The sequence below is a fragment of the Ranitomeya imitator genome, chromosome 9 (assembly GCF_032444005.1).
Source record: "Ranitomeya imitator isolate aRanImi1 chromosome 9, aRanImi1.pri, whole genome shotgun sequence".
Classification (NCBI taxonomy): domain Eukaryota; kingdom Metazoa; phylum Chordata; class Amphibia; order Anura; family Dendrobatidae; genus Ranitomeya; species Ranitomeya imitator.
Genome location: NC_091290.1, coordinates 23109908 through 23135987, shown reverse-complemented (window position 1 = coordinate 23135987; position 26080 = coordinate 23109908). Strand labels below are relative to the sequence as shown.

At 40.8% G+C, this 26080-nt stretch overlaps 1 protein-coding gene across 1 annotated transcript in view; it reads left to right on the top strand.

The window, feature by feature from the left end:
- SLC6A5 (solute carrier family 6 member 5) overlaps positions 1 to 26080 on the top strand; it is a 58920-nt gene that overhangs the window by 9142 nt on the left and 23698 nt on the right. Inside the window, exons 4-12 of the mRNA XM_069738867.1 lie at positions 8144 to 8317; positions 10486 to 10627; positions 11899 to 12031; positions 18276 to 18410; positions 20085 to 20188; positions 20458 to 20582; positions 20775 to 20887; positions 21227 to 21358; positions 21745 to 21844. Of these exons, the coding sequence (XP_069594968.1) occupies positions 8144 to 8317; positions 10486 to 10627; positions 11899 to 12031; positions 18276 to 18410; positions 20085 to 20188; positions 20458 to 20582; positions 20775 to 20887; positions 21227 to 21358; positions 21745 to 21844 (1158 nt within the window). The remainder of the gene's footprint in view (positions 1 to 8143; positions 8318 to 10485; positions 10628 to 11898; positions 12032 to 18275; positions 18411 to 20084; positions 20189 to 20457; positions 20583 to 20774; positions 20888 to 21226; positions 21359 to 21744; positions 21845 to 26080) is intronic.

Below are 26080 nucleotides of genomic sequence, written 5' to 3'. Positions count from 1 at the left end.
TTGCATCACGAATGATGGAAATCATATTGCAGAAGTTATTTAGTATTCCGATTGAATAAAATGTTGTTGATATATTTCATTTCTTGATAATATGTATTTGTGTCTATGTATCCAGACTTTAGGGACCCCCTGTATAATAAAGTGCCAAAGGAGAGTCCTAGCAGGGGGTCTGTTGTATAACCCACCATCCAACACGGCATGTTATATAACCCAAGCCCAACTCTGCTTTCACCAACCACATATCTTTCTTATATCCTATACTAGTAACATGAATGCCCCTAGTTTATTTTTTTTGCCTATTGGTTTTGGTTATTTTGTTTGTTGTTGACCATTGATACAATGCTGGACTTACACTTCCCTCAATGGTAGGGTGCGGTATAGGTCTTCAGGTGATGCTGGAGAAGCTGAGGGTCTGCAGATGTTGTTCTGGGACGGTGTCATTTTGGGGATGAAATCTTGGGAAGATTGAAGGGATTCTGTCAGCACAAAACAACAGTTTACAATAATCACTGGGCTGAATACTTTGTTACACCGTCCCATCTACTTGTTTTCCATCTATCTCCACCTTCTTCTTCGCCGACAGCTCTGACCTTACAGAAAACAAATAAGGGTGGAGAAAGATGAAGAACATCTATCTTGGCTTGATCAGTCATTTTGGACAGATTGTCGCCCTTTAATTACAGCTATCCATGTGGTCCAGTTGACTTCTAGAACCTTAGAACTGGTTCCCTATCTTTTTTGCTGAAGATATTTTTCAAGTCTACCACTTTTTTTTTAATCTCATTCCTTTAGTGATAGAAGCATTGTGGTGACTCCCTCACTGGGTTAGATCATCATCCTCTTGCAAACTGTTTTTTTTTCTCCATAGTTTATTGTTTTGGGACTTTTCATAGATTGATGATTGGGTGAGAAAGGGCGCACTTTGCTTTATCTGTAATATTCCCTATGTGATACCCAAATCTCTGGGAGTACCTCTATAATTATATGACATATTTTTACGTTTTTACACCCAGGTTTCCATTTTTGTACGTTCTACTCTCTTATTGTTCTGGCATTTATGTGCCAGATATAAAGGTGCTGTTCTCATCTTGTTTTCTCACATGCTAGATTATTGATGTTTTTGCTCAGTTGTATCTGCCTGGTGCTTAGATCAGCCATATCTTTTAGCTTTTATTTCAAAGTGAAAAATCTATTTTTCTTATACTTTTTTAAAAATAATTTATATATTTATTATCTGTTTGACATATATCACTGATTATAATGTTCTCCCAGATGTGTGTTCTAGATTTTCCCCTCTTGTTTCATATACGATCTAGATTAGCACTCATATACAGTACAGACCAAAAGTTTGGACACACTTGCTCATTTAAAGATTTTTCTGTATTTTCATGACTATGATAATTGTACATTCAAACTGAAGGCATCAAATCTATAAATTAACACATGTGGAATTATATACTTAACAAAAAAGTGCGAAACAACTGAAATTATGTCTTATATTCTAGGTTCTTCAAAGTAGCCACCTTTTGCTTTGATGACTGCTTTGCACACTCTTGGCATTCTCTTGATGAGCTTCAAGAGGTAGTCACCGGGAATGGTCTTCCAACAATCTTGAAGGAGTTCCCAGAGATGCTTAGCACTTGTTGGCCCTTTTGCCTTCACTCTGCGGTCCAGCTCAACCCAAACCATCTCGATTGGGTTCAGGTCTGGTGACTGTGGAGGCCAGGTCATCTGGCGTAGCACCCCATCACTCTCCTTCTTGGTCAAATAGCCCTTACACAGCCTGGAGGTGTGTTTGGGGTCATTGTCCTGTTGAAAAATAAATGATGGTCCAACTGAACGCAAACCGGATGGAATAGCATGCCGCTGCAAGATGCTGTGGTAGCCATGCTGGTTCAGCATGCCTTCAATTTTGAATAAATCCCCAACAGTGTCCCCAGCAAAGCCCCCCCACACCACCACACCACCTCCTCCATGCTTCACGGTGGGAACCAGGCATGTAGAGTCCATCCGTTCACCTTTTCTGCGTCGCACAAAGACACGGTGGTTGGAACCAAAGATCTCAAATTTGGATTCATCAGACCAAAGCACAGATTTCCACTGGTCTAATGTACATTCCTTGTGTTCTTTATCCCAAACAAGTCTCTTCTGCTTGTTGCCTGTCCTTAGCAGTGGTTTCCTAGCAGCTATTTTACCATGAAGGCCTGCTGCACAAAGTCTCCTCTTAACAGTTGTTGTAGAGATGTGTCTGCTGCTAGAACTCTGTGTGGCATTGACCTGGTCTCTAATCTGAGCTGCTGTTAACCTGCGATTTCTGAGGCTGGGGACTCGGATAAACTTATCCTCAGAAGCAGAGGTGACTCTTGGTCTTCCTTTCCTGGGGCGGTCTTCATGTGAGCCAGTTTCTTTGTAGCGCTTGATGGTTTTTTTCACTGCAATTGGGGACACTTTCAAAGTTTGCCCAATTTTTCGGACTGACTGACCTTCATTTCTTAAAGTAATGATGGCCACTCGTTTTTCTTTACTTAGAATTTGTATTATGGTAAGAAAAAAGCAGCTAACAGTCTATTCAGTAGGACTGTCAGCTGATGGTCTCAACCCCATTTATAAGGCAAGAAATCCCACTTACTAAACCTGACAGGGCACACCTGTGAATTGAAAACAAGTCCTGGTGACTACCTCTTGAAGCTAATCAAGAGAATGCCAAGAGTGTGCAAAGCAGTCATCAAAGCAAAAGGTGGCTACTTTGAAGAACCTAGAATATAAGACATAATTTCAGTTGTTTCACGCTTTTTTGTTAAGTATATAATTCCACATGTGTTAATTCATAGTTTTGATGCCTTCAGTGTGAATTTACAATTTTCATATTCATGAAAATACAGAAAAATCTTTAAATGAGAAGGTGCGTCCAAACTTTTGGAATGTAATGAATCTAGTTATGAAGGTTTCCTCTGCTTTATCATATGTTCTAGATTTCAAGGTTTTTTTTCTTGATTTTGACACGATTTCCTTATTGTTCTTATTCTGACTAATGTAAGATCTTGATTTCTTACTTTTAAAGTCTTGTTTGGAGAATGAAATAGATTATTTCTGATCTAAGGTTATGTTCACACGTTGTATTTTTTCAGCGTTTTTTTTTTTTATTCTAATTTTCAGCTGCATTTCACAGTACCAGCAAAGTCTGAGATTTCAGAAATCTCATGCACCCAGCTTGTTTTTTTTCTGACTGTTTTGTCAAACAGCTGTGCTTTTGCAAATTGCAGCATGTCATTTGTTTCAGCGCTTTTGCAGTGTTTTTCGCCCATTGAAAGAAATGGGTGGTGCAAAAACACTGCAAAAAATGCAGGTATCAGGTTTTGCTGTATTTTTTTAGCCAAAACATGATGAAATTGAATCTGATTTTTTTTTTATGCACTAAACTTTATCAACATGCACAAGATGCTAATGTACCCAGACAAAAATGCGATAAAAGCTGTAAGAAACATTGTAAAAACCTGCATTTTTTTGGAAGAAGCTGAATTGCTGCTTTTAATTTAAATTAAAAAGTGCTGCAAAAAAGCAATGTGTGAACATAACCTTAGTGTTGGTGATCGTTCTTCTGGATGCTCCAGAGCATCATCACTCTGATATGGATGTTCTAGATTCACAGTGTCATATCTAAGGTATGCGGATCATCTATGTATTTTCTCACTTCTTTCTCTAGTGTATGATCTGGATTTCACATATTCTTGCAAATATAGATCCAACATTTTTAGTGTGAAAACTCATCCGCCGAGATCCAGATTCTCAATGTATGGTCTAAATTCTTGGTTTTGTTTATGAAAAAGGATGTTTGAATCATATGTTGTTTCCTTAATCATCTCTGAAGTTTTTTTTTTTTTTTTTTTTTTATATTTGTCATTTATAAAACAGTGTATCACCTGCAATAAATAACATCGCAAACTCACCCAAACCAGGAATAAAAAAGGACTTACGGTAACTAATAAAACTAGTGCCAGTTTGTAACTTTTTCACTTTTGAAGAATTAGACAATTTCTTTATAGCCTTATCACTCTTTATAACTAAGTTTATACCAAACCTGAAATGTGAGAATTTCTAAGAGTGATAACACGAGTTAAGAGAAGTAGATGGGTCACAACCTCACTAGCAGACGAACTTAATAAATTGTCACAAAATTCTACAAAAAGAGCAAAAAAAGACAAGAGATGACCACATGTAGCATCTTCTCAAACCAGAAAGGGCAAACTTTGGATGTAACCACAACATTAACATAAAACTGATGCGTATTTGGTCCTGCCAATAAAGCTTCTTTGAATCTTGATTCGGAGTCACATTTAGGACATTTCAAAACTTTACAATTCTAATCTAAGCTTCTTCCAATAAATATCATCCAGAACTCATTCTCAATAGGCTGTAGATTAAAAATTAAGTCTAAAAAAATAAAATCATTTGAGATATTTACATACTAATTGGCAGATTATATATATATATATATATATATATATATATATATACACACACACACTTATGTTATAAGCTGTTCTCTGTATTTTTGTTCCTGCATGATTTCTGTGAATTAAAGTTGCTTTTATACAGAACCAACAAAAGGTATGAGATTTCAGAAAATCTCATGCACACACTTTTTGTTGTTGTTTAATTTCTGCCTAAATTTAAGAACCGCAGCATTTTAAAAAAAAAAATCTGCAGCAGGTCAATTCTCTCAGCATTTTTGCATTCTTTTTTCACCGATAAAAGTAATAAGAGAGAAAAAAAACACTGCAAAACACGCAACGGCGTTTTTTAAACACTTTCGGTGAATAAAACTAAGTTTCTTAAACATGTAGTGTAAACAAAGAAAAAAATGTAATATTCTCCTAAAAAAAAAAAAGCAGCAAAAATGCCAAGGAAAATGCAGCAAAAGTGCTGAGAAAAAGGGGGTTTGGCATGTAGTTTTTATTGCTAGGGGAGAAAGTTTTGGAAGCAGAAACAAAAATGAAATACACAAAAAATGCTGCGTTTGAACATAGTCTAAGGGTCTGAGACCAAACTCAATGTTAAAGAAGGATTTTTTTGTTAATAAAACTTACTCATTGTATAAATGAAACTTTCTGTTTCATTCCATCCCTGTCCATTGAATGAAAACATCAGAATTAAACAATATTCTCTAACTTTATAGATGATTGTCTGCAGACTAAATACATTAGCATCAGATTTGTTTTCCTGTTGCATTTTAGTGCAGATTAAATGTATCATCCTAAAGATGTCTTGCAAAGAGTTGTATAGACTGGATGCAAATGCAACAAACTCTCTGCTATGATAACTATTAGGTCAGGACTAAAGAGCAGACGAAGATGTTGAAAATGATGATTAATTGAAGGACAATAAATAAGATAAATTCACCATAAATACAATCTGGTGTACGTCCCCGCACAGCACTCATTATGTGGTTTGCACAGTTTTTGCATCATCCAGCATGATCCTTTGTGATACATTTGGACCATCAGAAGGTCTAGTCTACATTTAATCTGCATATTACTTGGTCTTGTCTCTGCATATTACTCAGGATTAGTAAATCTGTCTTAACGTATATTAGAAAGTTGCAAAATATATCGAATTAACAAGATAAATGAGCTGGATTGAATCGAAATTTACCTCCAAGAATGTGATAAATTAGATATAATAATCTGGATGTTTAGTACATGATTAATTTCTGTAGCATTTTCTTTAATTTATAATTAAAAAGTCTCATGCACATTGTGGAGCCAGGTGAGCAGAGCTTTTCTGGCAGTTCCCATCCATTTTCTGAGCTGTGCGTTCTGCAAATAGAGTTAAACCTTGTAAAGAGGATATTATTGGACTTGTTGTTTCTCATCAGTTTGTTAGTTTTCAGAGAACAATGGCCAACAGAAGCAATGTTTGTAGGCTCGAATTTCTTGTTAGTATAGTATGAAGTTTATGGGGTCACACACACTATCCCCCCCCTGTACATCAGGACTTTTAGCTCTCTAGTTGGCTCTTTAGCTCCATCTAGTGGTGGCTGCCAGAAGACAGAATTGCATCATTGAATTCAATATCAATGCAGAAAATTTGGGGAACTTTGAGAAAAAGAGCTTCAGCCTCTATAAAAATATATTATAAAATTTGTCTCATCAAATATTGATGAAAACAGAAAAACAACCCTTCGCATGAGGCCAAAATATGTTAAAAAAATATGTCTTTATTGAAATGCATATAGCTATTAAAAACAGGGCAAATATCACAAGTACAGGAGAAAAAAATGGTTGGACACCCATCAAATATTGATCCGAACTAGGATTCGGATCAGGTGGTTCTAGCATCTACCGTTTCATTACATGCAAATAAAGCCATGGGATGCATTAAAAGAGGCAAAGATGCTGATGACAAGAACACAGTTTTTTCTCTATACAAATTGATATTGCAGACACTGTGCACAATTTTGGTCTTAGGTCTGTAAGAAAGACACAGCTGAGCTAGAGCGGGTGCAGAGAATAGCGACCGAGGTTATCAAGGGAATGGGTGGTCTGCAGGAGAGGGGTTATCAAACTTGGAGTTATTCAGTTTGGAAAAAAAAATTGAGGTTTGGGGTCAATGTACAAATATATGAATGAACAGTAGAGAGATCTGTAGAATGAGATTTTTAGACCTAGTTCTGCAGGGTAAGTGAGCATCTTCTACATCTACAGAAAAGAAAGTTTCATCATGATGATCACAGGCAGTGATTCATCACTGTGCAAAAAGTGAGACTATGGGTTCTTTACTGTGTAAGCAGTGACACTATGGGTTCTTTACTGTGTAAGCAGTGACACTATGGGTTCTTTACTGTAAGAGCAGTGACACTATGGGTTCTTTACTGTAAGAGCAGTGACACTATGGGTTCTTTACTGTAAGAGCAGTGACACTATGGGTTCTTTACTGTAAGAGCAGTGACACTATGGGTTCTTTACTGTAAGAGCAGTGACACTATGGGTTCTTTACTGTAAGAGCAGTGACACTATGGGTTCTTTACTGTAAGAGCAGTGACACTATGGGTTCTTTACTGTAAGAGCAGTGACACTATGGGTTCTTTACTGTAAGAGCAGTGACACTATGGGTTCTTTACTGTAAGAGCAGTGACACTATGGGTTCTTTACTGTAAGAGCAGTGACACTATGGGTTCTTTACTGTGTGAGCAATGAGACTATGGGTTCTTTACTGTATGAGCAGTGAGACTATGGGTTCTTTACTAAGTGAGCAGTGATACTATGGGTTCTTTACTGTGTGAGCAGTGAGACTATGAATTCTTCACTGTGTGAGCAGTGAGACTGGATTCTTTACTGTACGAGCAGTGAGACTATGGGTTCTTTACTGTGTGAGCTGTGCGACTATGGATTCTTTACTTTACGAGCATTGAGACTATGGTTTCTGTACTGTGTGAGCAGTCAGACTATGGATTCTTTATTGTACAAGCAGTGAGACTATGAAACACCCTGCCACATGATGTTATAATGGTTGATTCACTAAAAAAGTTATAGGAGGGCCTTGGTGCTTTTTTCAAAAAATACGTTACAGGTCATGAGTCCTACATTTTGGAGATTTAACTTTGATGAAAGCTTGGATTATAGTTACATCCGATTACAACAGAGCCCCCATAACTTGAGGCCTAATAAAAACTCCAAGTTTCCTGCAAACCTAGTAGGTAAAAAGCAATGGGTCAGATATTCCAAGACTGGTGAGCTGCAGTAAAAGTTTAAAGAGTTGCAAAATATTTCGTATTTATGGCATGCGTCATAATTTGTGATTATTTTACGCCATTTGCAGGTATAAGGGCAATAATAAAAGTCTTTCACTCTGGATTATTACATCTTTAAATTGCTGTCCGGCTGCAGTTTTATGTCTTTCTTTGCTGTCAGCAATGTTCATCATATCATGAAACATTCGTTTAGTTAATATTCTATTGGTTATAGGATTCTATTACCGGTTAACGATGCTACAAATTGTCCCTTCCTCCTGCGAAATGTGCGATTAACTAAATAATTAAAACACTAAAATATGTTTTATTTGTTTTCATTCTTTGCACATTTTAATGGGAAATGTTTAGCGAATTTCAGAAGTTGTATAACGGCCGCGTCTCCCCTCTCCCCAGGCTGCGGGATCGCAATGCTGATTATCTCTGTGCTGATAGCCATATACTACAACATCATCATGTGCTATACCCTCTTCTATCTATTCGCCTCATTCGTGTCTGTGTTACCCTGGGCGTCATGTGAAAATCCATGGAACACGCCGGACTGTAAAGATAAAAACAGACTGTTACTGGGTAAGTTGTGACCAAGAATCCGCCTGATATAGAACATGTGAAAGTATAATAAAATCCTTCCACTAATGGGGATAGGGAAAGCTCACTGAACACATGTGACACACAATCCTTCCAGGACAATATGTTGTCGCCCAAAACATGAAACCAAATCCTTCCAAGGACAATATGTTGCCCAGCATGTGAAACAATCCTCCTACGGACAATATGTTGCCCAGCATGTGACACACCATCCTTCCAGGACAATATGATGCTCAACATGTGACACACAATCCTTCCAGGACAATATGATGCTCAACATGTGAAACACAATCCTTCCAGGACAATATGATGCTCAACATGTGACACACCATCCTTCCAGGACAATATGTTGCCCAACATGTGAAACACAATCCTTCCAGGACAATATGTTGCCCAACATGTGAAACACCATCCTTCCAGGACAATATGATGCTCAACATGTGACACACAATCCTTCCAGGACAATATGATGCTCAACATGTGACACACAATCCTTCCAGGACAATATGTTGCTCAACATGTGACACACAATCCTTCCAGGACAATATGTTGCCCAACATGTGAAACACAATCCTTCCAGGACAATATGTTGCCCAACATGTGAAACACCATCCTTCCAGGACAATATGTTGTCCAACATGTGACACAAAATCCTTCCAGGACAATATGTTGCCCAACATGTGAAACACAATCCTTCCAGGACAATATGTTGCCCAACATGTGAAACACCATCCTTCCAGGACAATATGATGCTCAACATGTGACACACAATCCTTCCAGGACAATATGATGCTCAACATGTGACACACAATCCTTCCAGGACAATATGTTGCTCAACATGTGACACACAATCCTTCCAGGACAATATGTTGCCCAACATGTGAAACACAATCCTTCCAGGACAATATGTTGCCCAACATGTGAAACACCATCCTTCCAGGACAATATGTTGTCCAACATGTGAAACACAATCCTTCCAGGACAATATGATGTCCAGCATGTGACACACCATCCTTCCAGGACAATATGATGTCCAGCATGTGAAACAATCTATCCTGACACAAGGAGGTATTGGGAGAGCCAGGGATCAGTCGAAATAAGAGACGTGCTATTCTTTTCATTAGCGAGTGATAAGAGGAGCGATAACCGCCTGCTCGCAGTAAGCAGCAGATTAAACACTATATTAGTCAGTGACTAATCTCACTACATTTTCACACATTTTTTTTTTTTTTAAATATCAGAAATTACAGGATCTGTATAAATCTAGGTACAATGAGCTCCCCCCAGTGGTGGCTTCTGGAAAACAAGATTTTAAAATTTTTCTCTGTATCACAAAAAGCTCCAGGCATTATAGAGTTATATTATTAAAGTGATAAGAATGCTTTCTTTTTACTATTAAAAAAAAAAGTCTATTTGATGGTGGTGGAGGCGGCCGTGCTCAGGTACTTAGTGTATTTGAGCCCTGGTGTCTCACAGAGCACTAAGACTTCTTTCCTACATAGGAACACACTAGTGTCAGAACTTGCCCATGATAGTTCGGGGCCTCATCTGGAATTGGGGTCAAAGAAGTTGAATTAACCCCTTTATGTGCAGGTTATTGTAACATGCTAGAACATGCTAGAACAAGGCGTTTAAGGTAAAAGTTATATTGATCAATACAAGTAAACTTGTTTTATCTAATTTATGGTCTGGACACTGAGACTTTGCACACAGAATGGAGATATAGCAGCACTCATGCGCCCTCCTGTGGCCAGTCCATGTAATAAACACCCCAAGTGGTGATTGGTTTATAAGCAGTGTGTTCCCCACCTGACATGGATGGATATTTGGGGGTCATTGTATAAAGCGTAACATTTTCTCATATTCAATGATTCGGATATCAAATTTGCTGACATACATCACACAGTGTGGGTCATATAATTATATGCAATGCGGTACAACTTATGTCGGCGAATGTCAAATATTTAGAAATAAAAAGGTCAATATTGTAAAATATAAACAAATAAGTAAATGTTTGCTCCTCATGAGGCCTCATGTTATCAGAGAAAGCAAAGCTGCAGTGTAAAGCATGGGAAGACAGAATAGCAGTTGGTGCCCACCACCAAGGACTGTCCTCACCCCCCGTCTTCCCATTTATCATGTCTCCTCAGATTCCTGTCTCATTGGGGACCAACCAAAAATTCAAATCAAGAACAGCACGTTCTGTATGACCGCCTATCCAAACTTGACAATGGTGAACTATACCAGCCACGCCAACAAGACCTTTGTCAGCGGAAGTGAGGAATACTTCAAGTAAGACTTGGTTTTTGTCTCTCACTGGTCTGATAGGCTGATAATTCACAAGGCAGGGGGTAATAGTGAGCAGACATACAAATATGTATCCTTATAACACATCTGCACCAGCTTAGTTTTGCTGTTTTAACTAATTTTAATTATGGAAACCATCAGCAAGCAGGCTCACTGCAATCCCTTTTTTTGCATCTAAAACAAAGATTCAGTTCAGAATTTATTCTCTTGCTGATAAAATACAAATTGTGTATATATATATATATATATATATATATATATATATATATATATATATACATATACATACACAGAGTTGCCCTCTCGGAATAGAACTAATGCTATAGTCCTTATCACACAGAGGTGCCTATAGTGTTTCCTGCCCTTACATTTCCAAAATAATAGTATTAATCACTCCCCTCCACCTAGGAGGAAACATCTATGCACCAAAAGTACTAAATAGATACAGTGTCAAAGTCCTATCCATCAACAACAGCTTGCTGATGGTTTCCATGCACAACCAGACACTTTATTTTTAAGCAACAGACTGAAAACATATTGCAGAGTAGTTGGAGTTTATATTTACTGACTATTGTATGTTTTACCCCACATACTTACGGGTGTCAGAGGAAATAAACTAAACACATAGCTGCAGGAAAAGAATACACTAAACATTTATGTTACTTAGAACCACAAAAGCACATGGCTCCGCATTAGAGCTGCATACGCAAAACGGTAGGAGACTTTCTAATTTGGGTTATTTGCAAACTTGCTTCATTCTTTACATTTTTTTTTTTTGCAAAAGTATACATCTCACATGTAAAGCGCCATGGAATAAGTGGCGCTATAATAATATATAATATCCTTTAAAGCGGTATTCCCTTCTTCCATGTTCAGCAGCACGCAGCTCCTCTGCTTCTCCGCTTGTTTGTTTGGACAGATGAATTGTCCCGATTTAGTCGTCCTGCCAGATTCAGAGTCGCACTTGTAAGCTTTATAGCTCCTTGATTTCGGAAACTGGCCACCCCTGACAGACTGCAGAGGTGGCCGGTAACCTAGGTAATTAGCAGTAAACTATAGAACTAAAGATCCTAGGGATTTTTAATAAAAAGTTGTTAGTTTTTACAACCCATTTACCAAGATGAGAATAATCCCTGTCCATGTAACAGGCGTGGGGGCGCAGAGCTGGTTATGTGCTGCTGTCAATCATCTGTGGACCCTGCACAGTGGAATAAACACTCCCCTGTATATAATTTGTAATAGTCCCCTTATCTCAGGTACAATATGCTGAAGATTTCCGCTGGCATCGAGTATCCTGGTGAAATCCGATGGCCGCTCGTCTATTCTCTTTTCCTGGCCTGGGTCATCGTCTATGCATCACTTGCCAAAGGGATCAAGACATCAGGAAAGGTAGGAGCAGATACAGGTGACTCCAGAGAACAACAGCGGGAGTGCGGCCTGAGATAAAATCATGTTACTAATATTGTTACTGCCTGTTATAACTCCCCCATAACTGACAAGCTCAGGGGTGACTGCTGGGACGCCCCCATAAGCCTCCTCCTTTCATGTCATTCTTACAGACGGACCCCCAAAACATTTGGATCCCCACTCTCTGGAGTTTTTTAATCCTTTATTTTGGGCTAGAACCTTCACCCCTTTGACACTGCATGCTTCTGGGAGGGACGGGCTGATAGGGAGGGATGCTCACCGGGGTCCAAGAAGCCGAGAGATTGGGAACCAAACAATTTATAGATTCTGAAATGTTCAGTTTTTGACTCTTTGTCTTTGCAGAACTGCTAAGGTGTTTCCCCAAAAATAAGACCTACCTTGAAAATGAGCCGTAGAATGATTTTATAGAATTTTTGGAGTATGCGGGAAATATCAGCACTAATCCAAAATAAGCCATAGTTACCGTCAGGACTGGAGTATTTGGCGAGGGGAAAAACTGGTCAGTTACCCAGGTCCCCTCATATGTATACATATAATAATAATAATAATAATAATAATAATAATAATAATAATAATAAATAAATATGATGTCACCAAAAGGCCTTTAATTATAGGAGTCTAGAGGAACTAGCAATGGCATTACATAAAAGCACCCTTCCCAGTCCCCCCTGACTGGACAATATCTCAGGACCACCACTCTCTTAAGCGCCCCCAGCATTTCTATTCTGAGGTTAGTATTGCTTAAGGACCTTTGGTGAAATCACGGTCAAGTCACCATGATGTCACCAACCGTCCATTAACTGCCGGAGTCTAGAGGAACTGAAGAGGAGACAGGCTGACATCTACTGTAGGTGCAGTGTGTGTATACATGTGTATGTATGCGCATTGTGTGTGTGTGTGTGTGTGTGTGTGTGTGTGTGCGTGTATATGCAGTGTGTGTGCGTGTGCAGTGTGTGTGTATGTGCAGTGTGCGTGTGTGTGTGTGTGCGTGCAGTGTGCGTGCAGTGTGCGTGTGTGCGTGCAGTGTGCGTGTATGTGCAGTGTGTGTGTGCAGTGTGTGTGTGCGTGTATGTGCGTGTATGTGCAGTGTGTGTGTGCACGTGTATGTGCAGTGTGTGTGCGCGTGTATGTTTCTGTTTGTGTGTGCGTGTATGTGTATGTGTATGTGCAGCGTGTATGTGCAGTGTGTGTGTGCAGTGTGTGTGTGTGTGTTTGTGTATGTGCGTGTGTATGTGTGCAGTGTGTGTGTGCGTGTTGTAGGGGTTGTACTCACTCAGGTGCGGCGGGTGACACTCAAGAGGCACATTCCATTAAAAGTTCACAGGTTTATTGCTCCATAAACCACAAAGCAACAGGAACAACAGGTAAACAGTCTTACTTCAGACAGATGAATCCTCAATGTCCATAGTAGAGCTCCGCTCTCTCTCAGACCTGTAGGCATACAGGCTGTGCCATGTCCAGTACGTAGGCTCTCCAGCCTAAATATGTCTCGGACTCGGTGTGCTGTTCAGGACGTCTGTCCCCACTTGGAACCGTCCAACACACAGGCCACTCTGCAGTGTCCAGCCAGGACACATGGAAGTCTGTCCACTCTGGCAGACTCCCAAACACACTCACTCCATGTGCTACACACACACCTCCTTTACCTAGGTGTAACCACACCCAGATACCTGTCACATGGCCTGTCAGGTGAGCGTGACATCACCACAGGTCCTTCAACACAAAACCATCTTAGGTATTCAAACACGCCTCTTAGGGTGGGTTTGTAGATGACTGAACCCACCCATCTCTCCAATCACCTGGAAGCCTTTCCCAATGTAAACAAATCCCTCAGCAGTAGATCTGCTTGAGCAAAACATACCCAGGCTTCCCTCACAGGGCCACCCACCTCTGCGATACATACCGCCCATTAATCACATGACCAGTTGCTATGCCACAGTATATACATGTTTATGTGCAGTGTCTGTGTATATACATGTATTTGTGTAGTGTATATATACATGTGTATGTGCAGTGTGTATATTCATGTGTGAGTGTATACATGTGTGTGCAGTGTCTGTATATACATGTGTTTGTGCAGTGTGTATACATATTTATGTATGTGCAGTGTGTGTATATACATGTGTATATATGTGCATTGTGTGTATACATGTGTATGTGCAGTGTGTATATTCATGTGTAATTGCAATGTGTATATACATGTGTGTGTTTGTGCAGTATGTGTATATACATGCCTATGTGCAGTGTGTATGTATGTGCAATGTGTGTATATGCATGTGTAGTTGCAGTGTGTATATACATGTGTGAGTGTGTACATGTGTATATATGTGAAGTGTGTATGTGATGACATGATTATATTTTAATAAAAATTGATTTTTTTTGTTCATCAATAAATGAGGATTGTTGTTCATTGGAAAAAAAAAAAAAAGAAGACATTCACTGAAAATAAACCCTTACCCAAAAAATAATATAAGACCTTGTGTTATTTTTGGAGAAACACAGAAATTTGTGAATGAAAATGAATCTTCAAACGCCACAGAGTCCCCTCCATTTACAGGCGCACAGGCGGCTATGCAGTGTGAGGACATTGCAAACAGAGCCTCAGACCTCGGCTTCCTGGACTCTGCGCGTCTCACATGGAAGGAATGGGAGAAGGTTTTCAGCTTTGTAGAGCGATGGAGGCCTCACACAATACACCCTGTGCGATACCTCTTGTAAGGGCTCCTTCTCACTTGCGAGAAATACGTCCGAGTCTCGCAGGTTAAAACCCAGCTCTGGTGCCGGCACTCCGGAGCGGAGCGTGCGGCTCCATATATTGCTGTGCGGCTGCACACTCCGCTCCGGAGTGCCGGCACCAGAGCTGGGTTTATGGCTGCCGTCACACTAGCAGTATTTGGTCAGTATTTTACATCAGTATTTGTAAGACAAAACCAGAAGTGGAACAATTAGAGGAAAAGTATAATAGAAACATATGCACCACTTCTGTATTTATCACCCACTCCTGGTTGTGGCTTACAAATACTGAGACTTGTGAATCCCCACATGGCACGCACTGCACGCTGTGAGGTTTCTCTGGTGAGGGCATCAGGAGTGGGCGGTTATGTGACTGCACGTATGCGTTTTGCATACTGTAGGTCACATCCTGACTAGACTGTGTCCTTACTTTCTCAATACTCTTACAATGAGTGAAGCTGCACACATCTAGTCGGCATGTGACCACATGTAGGCAAATCACATACTTGTGATCATGTGCTCACTGCTCACGTATCACAAAGTACCGCCACAAGTCATCCTCTTATGTCCCTTTTTGCAAAATATTAATATAACTGCCATGGCAGATACCACTGGGTTTGCACCCAGCTGTCCTAGGCTCCTGAATAGTGCTGGCTACACAGGTTTTTTTGCATTCAGGATTCTAGGAAAGCTTGGTCTCCACCATGAGACAGGCAAAGTATTATGAGATCTGTCAAGTGCGTGGGGCACAACAAAGAGATTTAATCCCTTGCAGACCGACAAATGTCTTAAAACAACCCGCAATCTATCTGTTTAGTGATAGAACTCACAAGTGTGGGGACCCTTAAAGTGGGTTTGCGAGCTTCCTTTTTTTTTTTTAAAGGAGCAACAATGTACATAATAAAAATATAAACTGATACTAAATAAATAAATAACTACAAAAAAAAAAAAATACCGAGGAAAAAACAAAAAGTCAATACAAGGACAAACTACACTTATGACCAGGAGAAGGCATTTGCAGAGGGGCCCAAGAGGTAAGGGGGCCACTAACAACCTCCAAATCAGGTGGAACTGTGCATTGTGATTGGACCGCAGAGGACCCATATATTGTTCATGTACGGGGGCCTCTTCTGTCTGTGTCCATTATTTCTTATAACCATGACCCCGACATCCCAAAGCTTTACAAAAATGATTGTAAGGCGAAGAAAGAAGGACACAACTTAAATATGGATTTTAGTGCACTTTGTAACATTGAAAAAATGAAATAAAAATTAACTTCTAAATATAAAATATGAATATAAAATGGTAATAAAGAGACCCCTTGTACCATGATAAAAAGACATAGAAGTTATTTTAATGGCTGAATGAAAAAAAATGCTGCATATAAAAAACACATGTTAATATGTAGCATTTTTTTTAAAATGTTTTTCTATTATTTTTATTTTTGACCTTTCAGTGTAAAAACAGCACTGCTGTCTAATGACTTGTCTATGCGCAGTATATGGGTATGTGAAGAGTTAAGGAGCGCCCCGCTGCAGGATGGGATTCTCCGGTATAACCTGGGATAAGGCCACCTTTGTTCACATGTCTTGTGTTGGGACATGTTCACATGACTGTATTTTTCGGTATTTTTCTCTATGCAAAAAAATCTGATCCCGTATGGATCAGCCGTATTGCGGCCATTTTTATGGATACATTGCAGTTATTAACAAAGGAAAATGTATTTGCTCTTGTATCAGAAGTTCGGACATACAGATTGCATATGGATAATGATACAGATGGAAAAAATAATGTCATCCGTTTTTCTTATACGCTCGTGTTACTGTCCAGGGGTAATCGTGACGTGTTTTCAGTGTCTTCCTCTGCACAGATTAACTTTGCACATTTTTCAGGTTTTTCCTGGCTGCTTTGGATTGAAGCCTAATTAGTTACTGGATTGTTGTCTGCAGAGCATGGTTAGTCTAAAAGGAAGGTGGTCCTCGTCTCCCCCCGAACCCCAGCCAATGCCCCCCCACACGCAGCACCCACTGGGCGAGGAGAGGGCTGTGAACACAGACAGGACAGACGCTTTATTTTATCTACACACTACTTGTATGAAAACTCATATTACATTTGCAACTATTTGAGTTTCTTATGCTCCAGTCACATCCAAAGCTGCATTTACAACTCTGCTGGTGCGGGTTTTCAGCTTTCCATTTACTGGGAAACTGAAGAAAAAGGGTGGAATTAAAGGGGTTATTCTCATGATCAGTCTTCGGCTATGCACCGCTCCTCTGTCTCCCTGCTTTCTGCTTCCCAGAGGGGGGATTGACCGCTGAAGTTCTGTACCGCAGACCCTAAATGTGCGCTCTCTCATGCTGCAAGCACAGGCGGCTTTGACCCCTGAAGCACCGGACAGCTTCAAATCAGAGTTTCCAAGCTCAATAGCAAAGAGCTTGTAAGCGCTGCACTTCTTGCTTAGGAGATCACTGCTGAGATTGCAGAGGTGGTCGTAACCTAGACAACCAGCAGTAAATAATGCAATTAAAAATCAATCCATTCTTGACAATGGAGAGTATGTAAATTGTAAAATTGCTATTTTTTTTTTTACAAGCACATTTGCAATTTTTTTCCCCCATTTAGGATGCTGAGATTTACCCCTTTAAATGTCAAAGTTTATTGGAAAGTTGCAGACGGCTTCATTTTACAATGATTGATCTTCATATAGTGCATTTGTAATATGGTATATATACATTGTATCACCTTAGGATATAGACACAATATTTATGTTATATTCAATAGATAGAAAAAAATCACATGTTACATTATTAGACGAAACATTAACTGATCCAAGGGGGGTGAGAGACACAATGGCAAAGTCTGAGCCAAGCACAACACAGGGCGCCGATACACAGAGCAGCCAGGAGATGGCAGCACTTATGACCCCCTCACCCTTCCATCTATGTTTCCAAACTAGGTGTCAAGAAAGTTCTTCTTCATGTGCCTCTTCTTGTCCTGTGCTGTAACAATGTGCCTCCTGTGTTACTCTGCTTTGTGCATATACTTTCTGTGAATTTCTGTGATTGGCGTAATGTCCCTTTTATTCCAGGTGCTCACCCAGATTCTAAAAAGTTTGTATCCCTCCCATTGTATCCAATGCTCTGGCAGCCACTCCTCAGCAGACCAGCTAATTACAATGTATCTCAGGTGACCGTTTTCATTCATTGTATAAATCCCACCAGTCATAATGCACAAGCGATAATTTAGGTGTAGTATCAGGCATCGGCCACTAGGCGGAGTGGAGAGCAAGCAGAGCACAGTGATACGATTGGAGGGGTCGTGCCAAGATCTTTGTCTCTCTAGGTTTTGTGTCTTTTCTCCAGGATCTGTCCAGTCTGTTCTCTGTGATGGTGGCCCAGTGCTGTTGTATCACTTCTCTTGCTTCTGTAGCGCTCGTTGTAGCCTATTAATTTGGTTTTGCTTTATTATTCAGGTTGTGTATTTTACAGCCACTTTTCCTTACGTGGTACTCATCATCCTGCTCATTCGAGGAGTAACTTTGCCGGGGGCGGGAGAAGGCATCTGGTACTTTATCACTCCGAAGTGGGAGAAACTTGGAGATGCTATGGTGAGTGTGGAAATGATATAATCCTCGCTGCCTGCAGCTACCACTAGAGGGAGCTAAACACACCTCAATGTCTACTTGTGTCTGCAGTGAGCTCCCCCTAGTGGTGGCTGCAGGTATCGACTATGACAAGGTCTCCTGGCCACTCATGTCGTGCAGCAAAGTCCAGAGAGTCCTGAGCATTCCCGAATATTGGAATGGCAGTGTATCATTAGCCATCACTTTATTGCTGATGAGGGTGATAATACAGCAACGTCTCTCGCTTCCCTGTGGGACGATCTTTGGGGTCATGGATTCAATTTACATCAGTCACATTGAAATCTAGAATAAAACTGCAGCACAGCGAGACGTAAATATATCACGAACGGTGACACGTTACTGTATCCGGGGACTGACGCTCGCCCCTGAACGGCTCCACAAACGCTCGTGTCATCGAGTTTTAAATTGGTTCATTGATCGCTCCACGTTCTGTCGTCACCCGCTTCTCCCGTCATGTCAGCGGCAAACAGCAAAGCCCCCGATGGGACGGCAGAGCAGCGATCCATAGAAGTGTTGGACGTCCGCCCTGCACAAAGGGAACAGGCTGCTGATGGCGCAGCTCCGGTATCAGCGCGGCGTGGCCATAAGTAAGTGCACCCCTCAGCTGCCCGATCATATGGATAAGCTAAGTAACTGGCGTGAATACAGAGGTGGTGTTACACTTTGTGACGATATTTCGGCACTGGTCCCATTACGCAATATTAAGTCTGGAACAGGGTACACAGAGAGGTGACAGCTGTCACGACCCAGGCAAAAAAAGAGAAAAGAAATCCGAAAGCTGTGAAAGGCACAATCCTTACTATATACCAGGCAATCGGTCCCAGCAGTGTCAGTCTGCCCTGTACCTGTATAAAGGGGTCACCATATTATTGGTGCAACCACATAGGGGCCCAAGAGACAATGGACCAGAACCACCTCCAGATCAGCCCCTGAAACAGACACATAATGGAGGCATAATGATGAACTTTTGGACTGTGAAGACCTCATATACCGTTCTCTCGAATGGGCCTGAAATCCTACAGGATCACCTGGTTGTGGCCGGTTTATGGTGAAATAATGTTCTTTCCATTTCCAGACTAACTCCCCAACACTGCTCACTGGGACCTTCAGTAGTTTAGAAATTCTTCTGTAACGAATGTCATCAGGATGTTTTGCAACAATAAGGTTGCAAAGGTCTTGAGACAGTTCAATGGTTTTACCCATTTTGAGCTGTTTCTTGTGCAGCACCTTGGTAATGAGACACCTAATTAAAGTCCATCAGTTGAAGCAGCTGATATTATTAGTCACTAAGTGGCAGGATTGCTTTCTAGTTACTGAGAGATCTCAGCTGATGGCATGACGTTCCATGGCTTTTTGCACCTCTCTTTCTTCATGTGTTCAATACTTTTCCCATGTGTCATTTCTCATTATTACACATAACTTAATTTATGGACATCTATGGTGATTTCTTTGCCTGTGTGGATTGGATGGTGGTTACGGACATCTGGTGAGAATTTCATGTCAATAGCACCTTTAGAAGAAGATTTACTTAGAACATTGGTAACATGTTCAGTACTTATTTCATGCGCTGTATGTATCTATCTTTCTATGTAATTCATATATATCATATGCGGTATTTTATTTCTCTTTTTTATGAAGGTCTGGAAAGATGCAGCGACACAGATTTTCTTCTCCCTGTCTGCGGCCTGGGGAGGGCTGATCACTCTGTCATCTTACAATAAATTCCACAATAACTTGTATCGGTAGGTGCGACAGGGATGATTCACCTACTATTATTCCCCTTTTATACTCATGACTGATTTTTCTTGCTCCTGTAGAAAAGTTTCTTAAACATTAAGAAAATAAGATGAAATATCAACCTCCAGATTAAAGAAACAGTGACACCTAGTGGTCAAATGAGATTATTAATTTTTACTGATACTTCCCATCATTCTGTCCTCATCCATATCTAGTGTCTTGTGGGGTATAAGAATGAACTTACTAAACTTATGGACTTTCTTCTCTCTTGCAGGGATACTCTGATAGTCACTTTCACCAACAGCGCAACGAGTATTTTTGCCGGATTCGTCATCTTTTCTGTCATTGGCTTCATGGCAAATGAGCTAAAAGTAAACATTGACAAAGTTGCTGATCAAGGTAAGAGAATGTACAAAGATACAAAGATATAATATTAATATGGATTTGCTACATAGTATAAATATAAGACAAAAGAAGCCACACCCATTGTCTGTGTGACCCCCACCCCCGAGCATCCTGGTCCTGCCCACGAGGTGCATCACATTGCTCCCCCTACAGAACTGCAGTGACGCTTCCTAATTTTACCCACAGGTCCTGGCATTGCTTTTGTAGTGTATCCTGAGGCCCTGACCAGACTGCCTCTGTCCCCATTTTGGGCAATAATATTTTTCCTTATGCTTCTAACTCTGGGACTGGACACAATGGTAAGAGCAAATGAAGAGCAACAATAATAATATTTAATGAGTTTAATCTGAAGAAAATATGCAGCGTGGATGAGTAACACATGGAATACAACTATAAGGTGCAAGAAATATATATGTTTGTACTGTGTTAGCCATTAGATAGATAAAACTATATGGCAACAAGTCATGGAGCGCCACCTGGTGGACAGAATGTGAGGCACCACCTGGAGACTCCATTTTTTGTTATCTATGTTCTAATATGGAGAATAGTGAAGTCATTGAGGCACGAGGCACCAATGCCTCAGGGAGGTCACTATGACGTAGATGTTTATTTCCCGCTTTCCTTATTTTGCATTTCAGTTTGCAACAATTGAAACGATTGTAACTTCGGTGGCGGATGAGTTTCCCAAGTATCTGCGGACACACAAGCCCCTCTTCACCTTGGTGTGCTGCGTGGGCTTCTTCATCATGGGGTTTCCGATGATCACACAGGTCAGTGGATCTGTCAATGAGAACGATCTGAAAGCAGGCGACTTTGCACTTTACCCCCTTATTAACAACCCGCTCTGTTCTCAAGAATGGATGCATTTTTAATTCCATAACTTACTGCTCGTGCCTAGGTTACCGACCACTTCTGCAGTCTCACATCAGAAATGGCCGGTCTCCTAGGCATCGAGTGTGAGCTTTCAAGCTGTTTGCTATGCACTATAGCCGTCCACGTCGCTCACTCATCCCATCCTGCACAGAGCCCAGTTCACACCAGCAGTGCGACCATATTACCAGTCCAAACTGTCGTTAAGAGCCCATACCCTCCCCCCCCCCCCCCCCGCCCCCATCTTAATAATTAAGTCTTTCTTCTCACCATTTCTGTTTTCTAGGGCGGGATTTACATGTTGCAGCTCGTCGACAACTATGCAGCGTCATATTCCCTTGTAATTATTGCAATCTTCGAACTGGTGGGAATTTCCTATGTGTACGGTAAGAAGCATCTCATCTCACAGGATCAAATACATCTACAGCAAACACGTTTCCTTCATTTCTGTGGGTTCTGATTATTGACCTGTACATAGCAGGCAGTGTTATAGTAGTTATATTCTTGTACATAGCAAGCAGTATTATAGTAGTTATATTCTTGTACATAGGAGCAGTATTATAGTAGTTATATTCTTGTACATAGGAGCAGTATTATAGTAGTTATATTCTTGTACATAGCAGGCAGTATTATAGTAGTTATATTCTTGTACATAGGGGCAGTATTATAGTAGTTATATTCTTGTACATAGCAGGCAGTATTATAGTAGTTATATTCTTGTACATAGGGGCAGTATTATATTAGTTATATTCTTGTACATAGGAGCAGTATTATAGTAGATATATTCTTGTACATAGGAGCAGTATTATAGTAGTTATATTCTTGTACATAGGAGCAGTATTATAGTAGTTATATTCTTGTACATAGGAGCAGTATTATAGTAGTTATATTCTTGTACATAGGAGCAGTATTATAGTAGTTATATTCTTGTACATAGGAGCAGTATTATAGTAGTTATATTCTTGTACATAGGAGCAGTATTATAGTAGTTATATTCTTGTACATAGGAGCAGTATTATAGTAGTTATATTCTTGTACATAGGAGCAGTATTATAGTAGTTATATTCTTGTACATAGCAGGCAGTATTATAGTAGTTATATTCTTGTACATAGCAGGCAGTATTATAGTAGTTATATTCTTGTACATAGGGGCAGTATTATATTAGTTATATTCTTGTACATAGGAGCAGTATTATAGTAGATATATTCTTGTACATAGGAGCAGTATTATAGTAGTTATATTCTTGTACATAGGAGCAGTATTATAGTAGTTATATTCTTGTACATAGGAACAGTATTATAGTAGTTATATTCTTGTACATAGGAGCAGTATTATTTTAGATATATTCTTGTACATAGGAGCAGTATTATAGCAGAAAAAAAAGCAACACAGATCAGCTCACCTCCTCTCAGTCCCACAGTGCAGATCATGCAGTAGTATGCTGCAAGTAGTATGAAGCAGAAGTCCAGCGTGGGTGATATCCATAAAAAATACTCAAGCTACTTACCGGTAGTGGTGTTTTTCAGGAGCCCATGACAGCACTAACGAGAGAGGGGATCCGCCCTTCAGGGACAGGAAACCTACAGAGATAAAAGGGCGGCACCTCTCTCCCGCATCAGTTGGATTACAGAGCATGAGAGGACCTCTGTTGTGAATTCTGTGGCTGAGTTCACTTCTGTGGTCACAAGTGGTATTGCAGTCTCTGGGCTTCCTCCCTCAGGTGTTTTGGTGAGCTCGTTGGCTGCCTTGCTATTTAGCTCCACCTGAGTCTGTCTTCCTTGCTCCTTGTCAATGTTCCAGTGTTGGATCTGAGCTACTGCATCTTTCCTTGGACCTGCTGCTCTGCTAGATAAGTGCTTCTAGTTTGTTTTCTGTTTTTTCTGTCCAGCTTGTTATTATCTTTTGCTGGAAGCTCTGAGAAGCAAAGGGGTGCACCGCCGTGCTGTTAGTTCGGCACGGTGGGTCTTTTTGCCCCTTTGCGTGGTTTTCGTTTTAGGGTTTTTTGTAGACTGCATAGTTCTCTTTGCTATCCTCGCTCTGTCTAGAATATCGGGCCTCACTTTGCTGAATCTATTTCATTCCTACGTTTGTCTTTTCATCTTGCTAACAGTCATTATATGTGGGGGCTGCCTATTCCTTTGGGGTATTTCTCTGAGGTAAGTCAGGCTTGTATTTCTATCTTCAGGCTAGTCAGCTCCTCAGGCAGTGCCGAGTTGCATAGGTAGTTGATAGGCGCAATCCACTGCTGCTTCCAGTTGTGTGAGGATAGATCAGGTACTGCAGTCTACAGAGATTCCACGTCTCAGAGCTCGTCCTATTGTTTTGGGTTATTGCCAGATCTCTGTATGTGCGCTGATTACTGCACGCTGTGTTGCCTGATTGCCAGCCATAACAGACCTCCTTGGTTAGTAGCACATAAATAATTTATACATTTCACCCTGTGATTAAACTTAAAAATTTATATAAACAAGTGGTGATAAGCCATGCCAGCATAAAGGGAGGGAATATAGGAGTGCTGTCGTGGGCTCCTGAAAAACACTGCTACCGGTAAGTAGTTTGAGTATTTATTCAGTCGCCATGACAGCACTAATGATAGATTTACAGAGAAAAAGAGTCTTAGGGAGGGACTACTGCTTTCAGCACCCTTCTACCAAACGTGAGATCGGAGGAGCTACCCAGATCTAATCTATAATGTTTGAAGAAAGTAGACGGAGATGACCATGAGGCCGCCTTACATATATCCTCAATTGACACCTCCGACCTTTCCGCCCAGGATGTCGCCATGGCCCGAGTGGAATGAGCTCTTATACCTTCCGGGACTTCTAGGCCACCTGCTGAATAAGCCAAAGATAGCCCTTCCCTAATCCATCTACCTAAGGTGTTTTTGGACACCCTAAACCCTTTCCGGACTCCCTGGAAGGATATGAACAAAGAACCATCTTTTTTCCAAGGGTCTGTTAAAGTTATGTATCTGAGTAGACATCTTTTAACATCTAATGAATGGAGTTTGAGTTCTTTTTGATTTTTGGGATTAGGACAAAAAGTGGGGAGATTTATTTCCTGAAGTCTGTGGAACTTTGACGCTACCTTTGGAAGGTAAAGAGGATCAGTTCTTAATACTACCCTATCGTCTCTAAACTGAATGTATGGAGGTTGTCTAGAGAGGGCTTGGAGATCACCAACCCTCCTTGCTGATGTGAGAGCAACCAAAAGAGCTGTTTTAAAGGACAGGACTTTTATAGCAGCTGATTCAATAGGCTGAAAGGGGGCTTCCGTCAGAGCTGTAAGTACCAAGTTTAAGTCCCACACGGCTAGACTTTTCTTAACAATGGGTCTTGACCTAGCCGCTGCTTTGATAAATCTAGCAACCCAGTAACTGTTAGCTAAATTACAATTGTATAAAGCCCCTAAAGCTGATACATGGACTCTAAGGGTGCAAGTGGCTAGCCTCATCTCCAGACCCCTCTGCAGGAACTCCAGAATTTTAGTAATACTGACTTTCTGACCAATCTCTGCTCCTGAAACAGTTAAGATTTTTTTCCAGACTCTAACATAAATATTCGTTGTGGAAACCTTCCTGCTTTTAAGTAAAGTATGAATCAGCCCTTGTGAAAACCCCTTCCTTTTCAGTAATGTCCCTTCAAATTCCACACCGCCAGATGTAATTTGGACACTCGTGGATGGAAAATTGGACCTTGGGAGAGGAGGTCTGGGTGTTCCGGAAGAATCCAATGCTGGGAGACAGACATTTTCCTCAGCCACAGAAACCACGGCCTCCTGGGCCAGAATGGCGCTATTAGGATTACCCGAGCTCTGTCCTCCCGTATCTTCCTCAGAACAATCGGGATCAAATTCAGTGGGGGAAAGGCATAGGCTATATTGAAACGCCATGGAATTAGGAGGGCGTCCACTGCGTATGGATTGTCTCTGGGGTTTAGGGAGCAAAACTGGTGACTCTTTTTGTTCTCTTTGCTGGCGAAGAGGTCTATATCCGGGCACACCCATAGAAGTGTGATCTGGTTGAAGACGGTTTGATTGAGAACCCAATCTCCTTGCCTGAGTTTCCTGCGACTTAGGTAATCTGCCACGATGTTGTGTTTTCTTTTTATATGAAGAGATGTGAGCAACAGTAGATGAGTTTCGGCTTTCTGAAAGATACGACCCGCGGCTTCAATTAAAGATCTGGATCGGGTTCCCCCCTGATGATTAATATAAGCTACCGTTACCTGATTGTCCAAAAATAGCCTGACGTGTCGGCCCTGTAAGGACTGTTATGATCTGGTGGTTTAGGAACAACATGAGACAAGGTCTGAAGGAGGTGGTATCTGTACTGACCGCAAACCCTGAACCTAGCAGCGCAACTAAAAACAGCCGTGGGGGGTACCTGACGCTCCCTAGACCCCTCGGCACAGCCTAAGATCTAACTTCCCCTAAAGATGGAAACAGGAAACCTATCTTGCCTCAGAGAAAATCCCCAAAGGAAAGATAGCCCCCCACAAATATTGACGGTGAGAGGAGGGGAAAATAACATACGCAGAAATGAAATCAGATTTTAGCATAGGAGGCCAGTCTAGCTTGATAGATAGGACAGGAAAGGATACTGTGCGGTCAGTATAAAAAC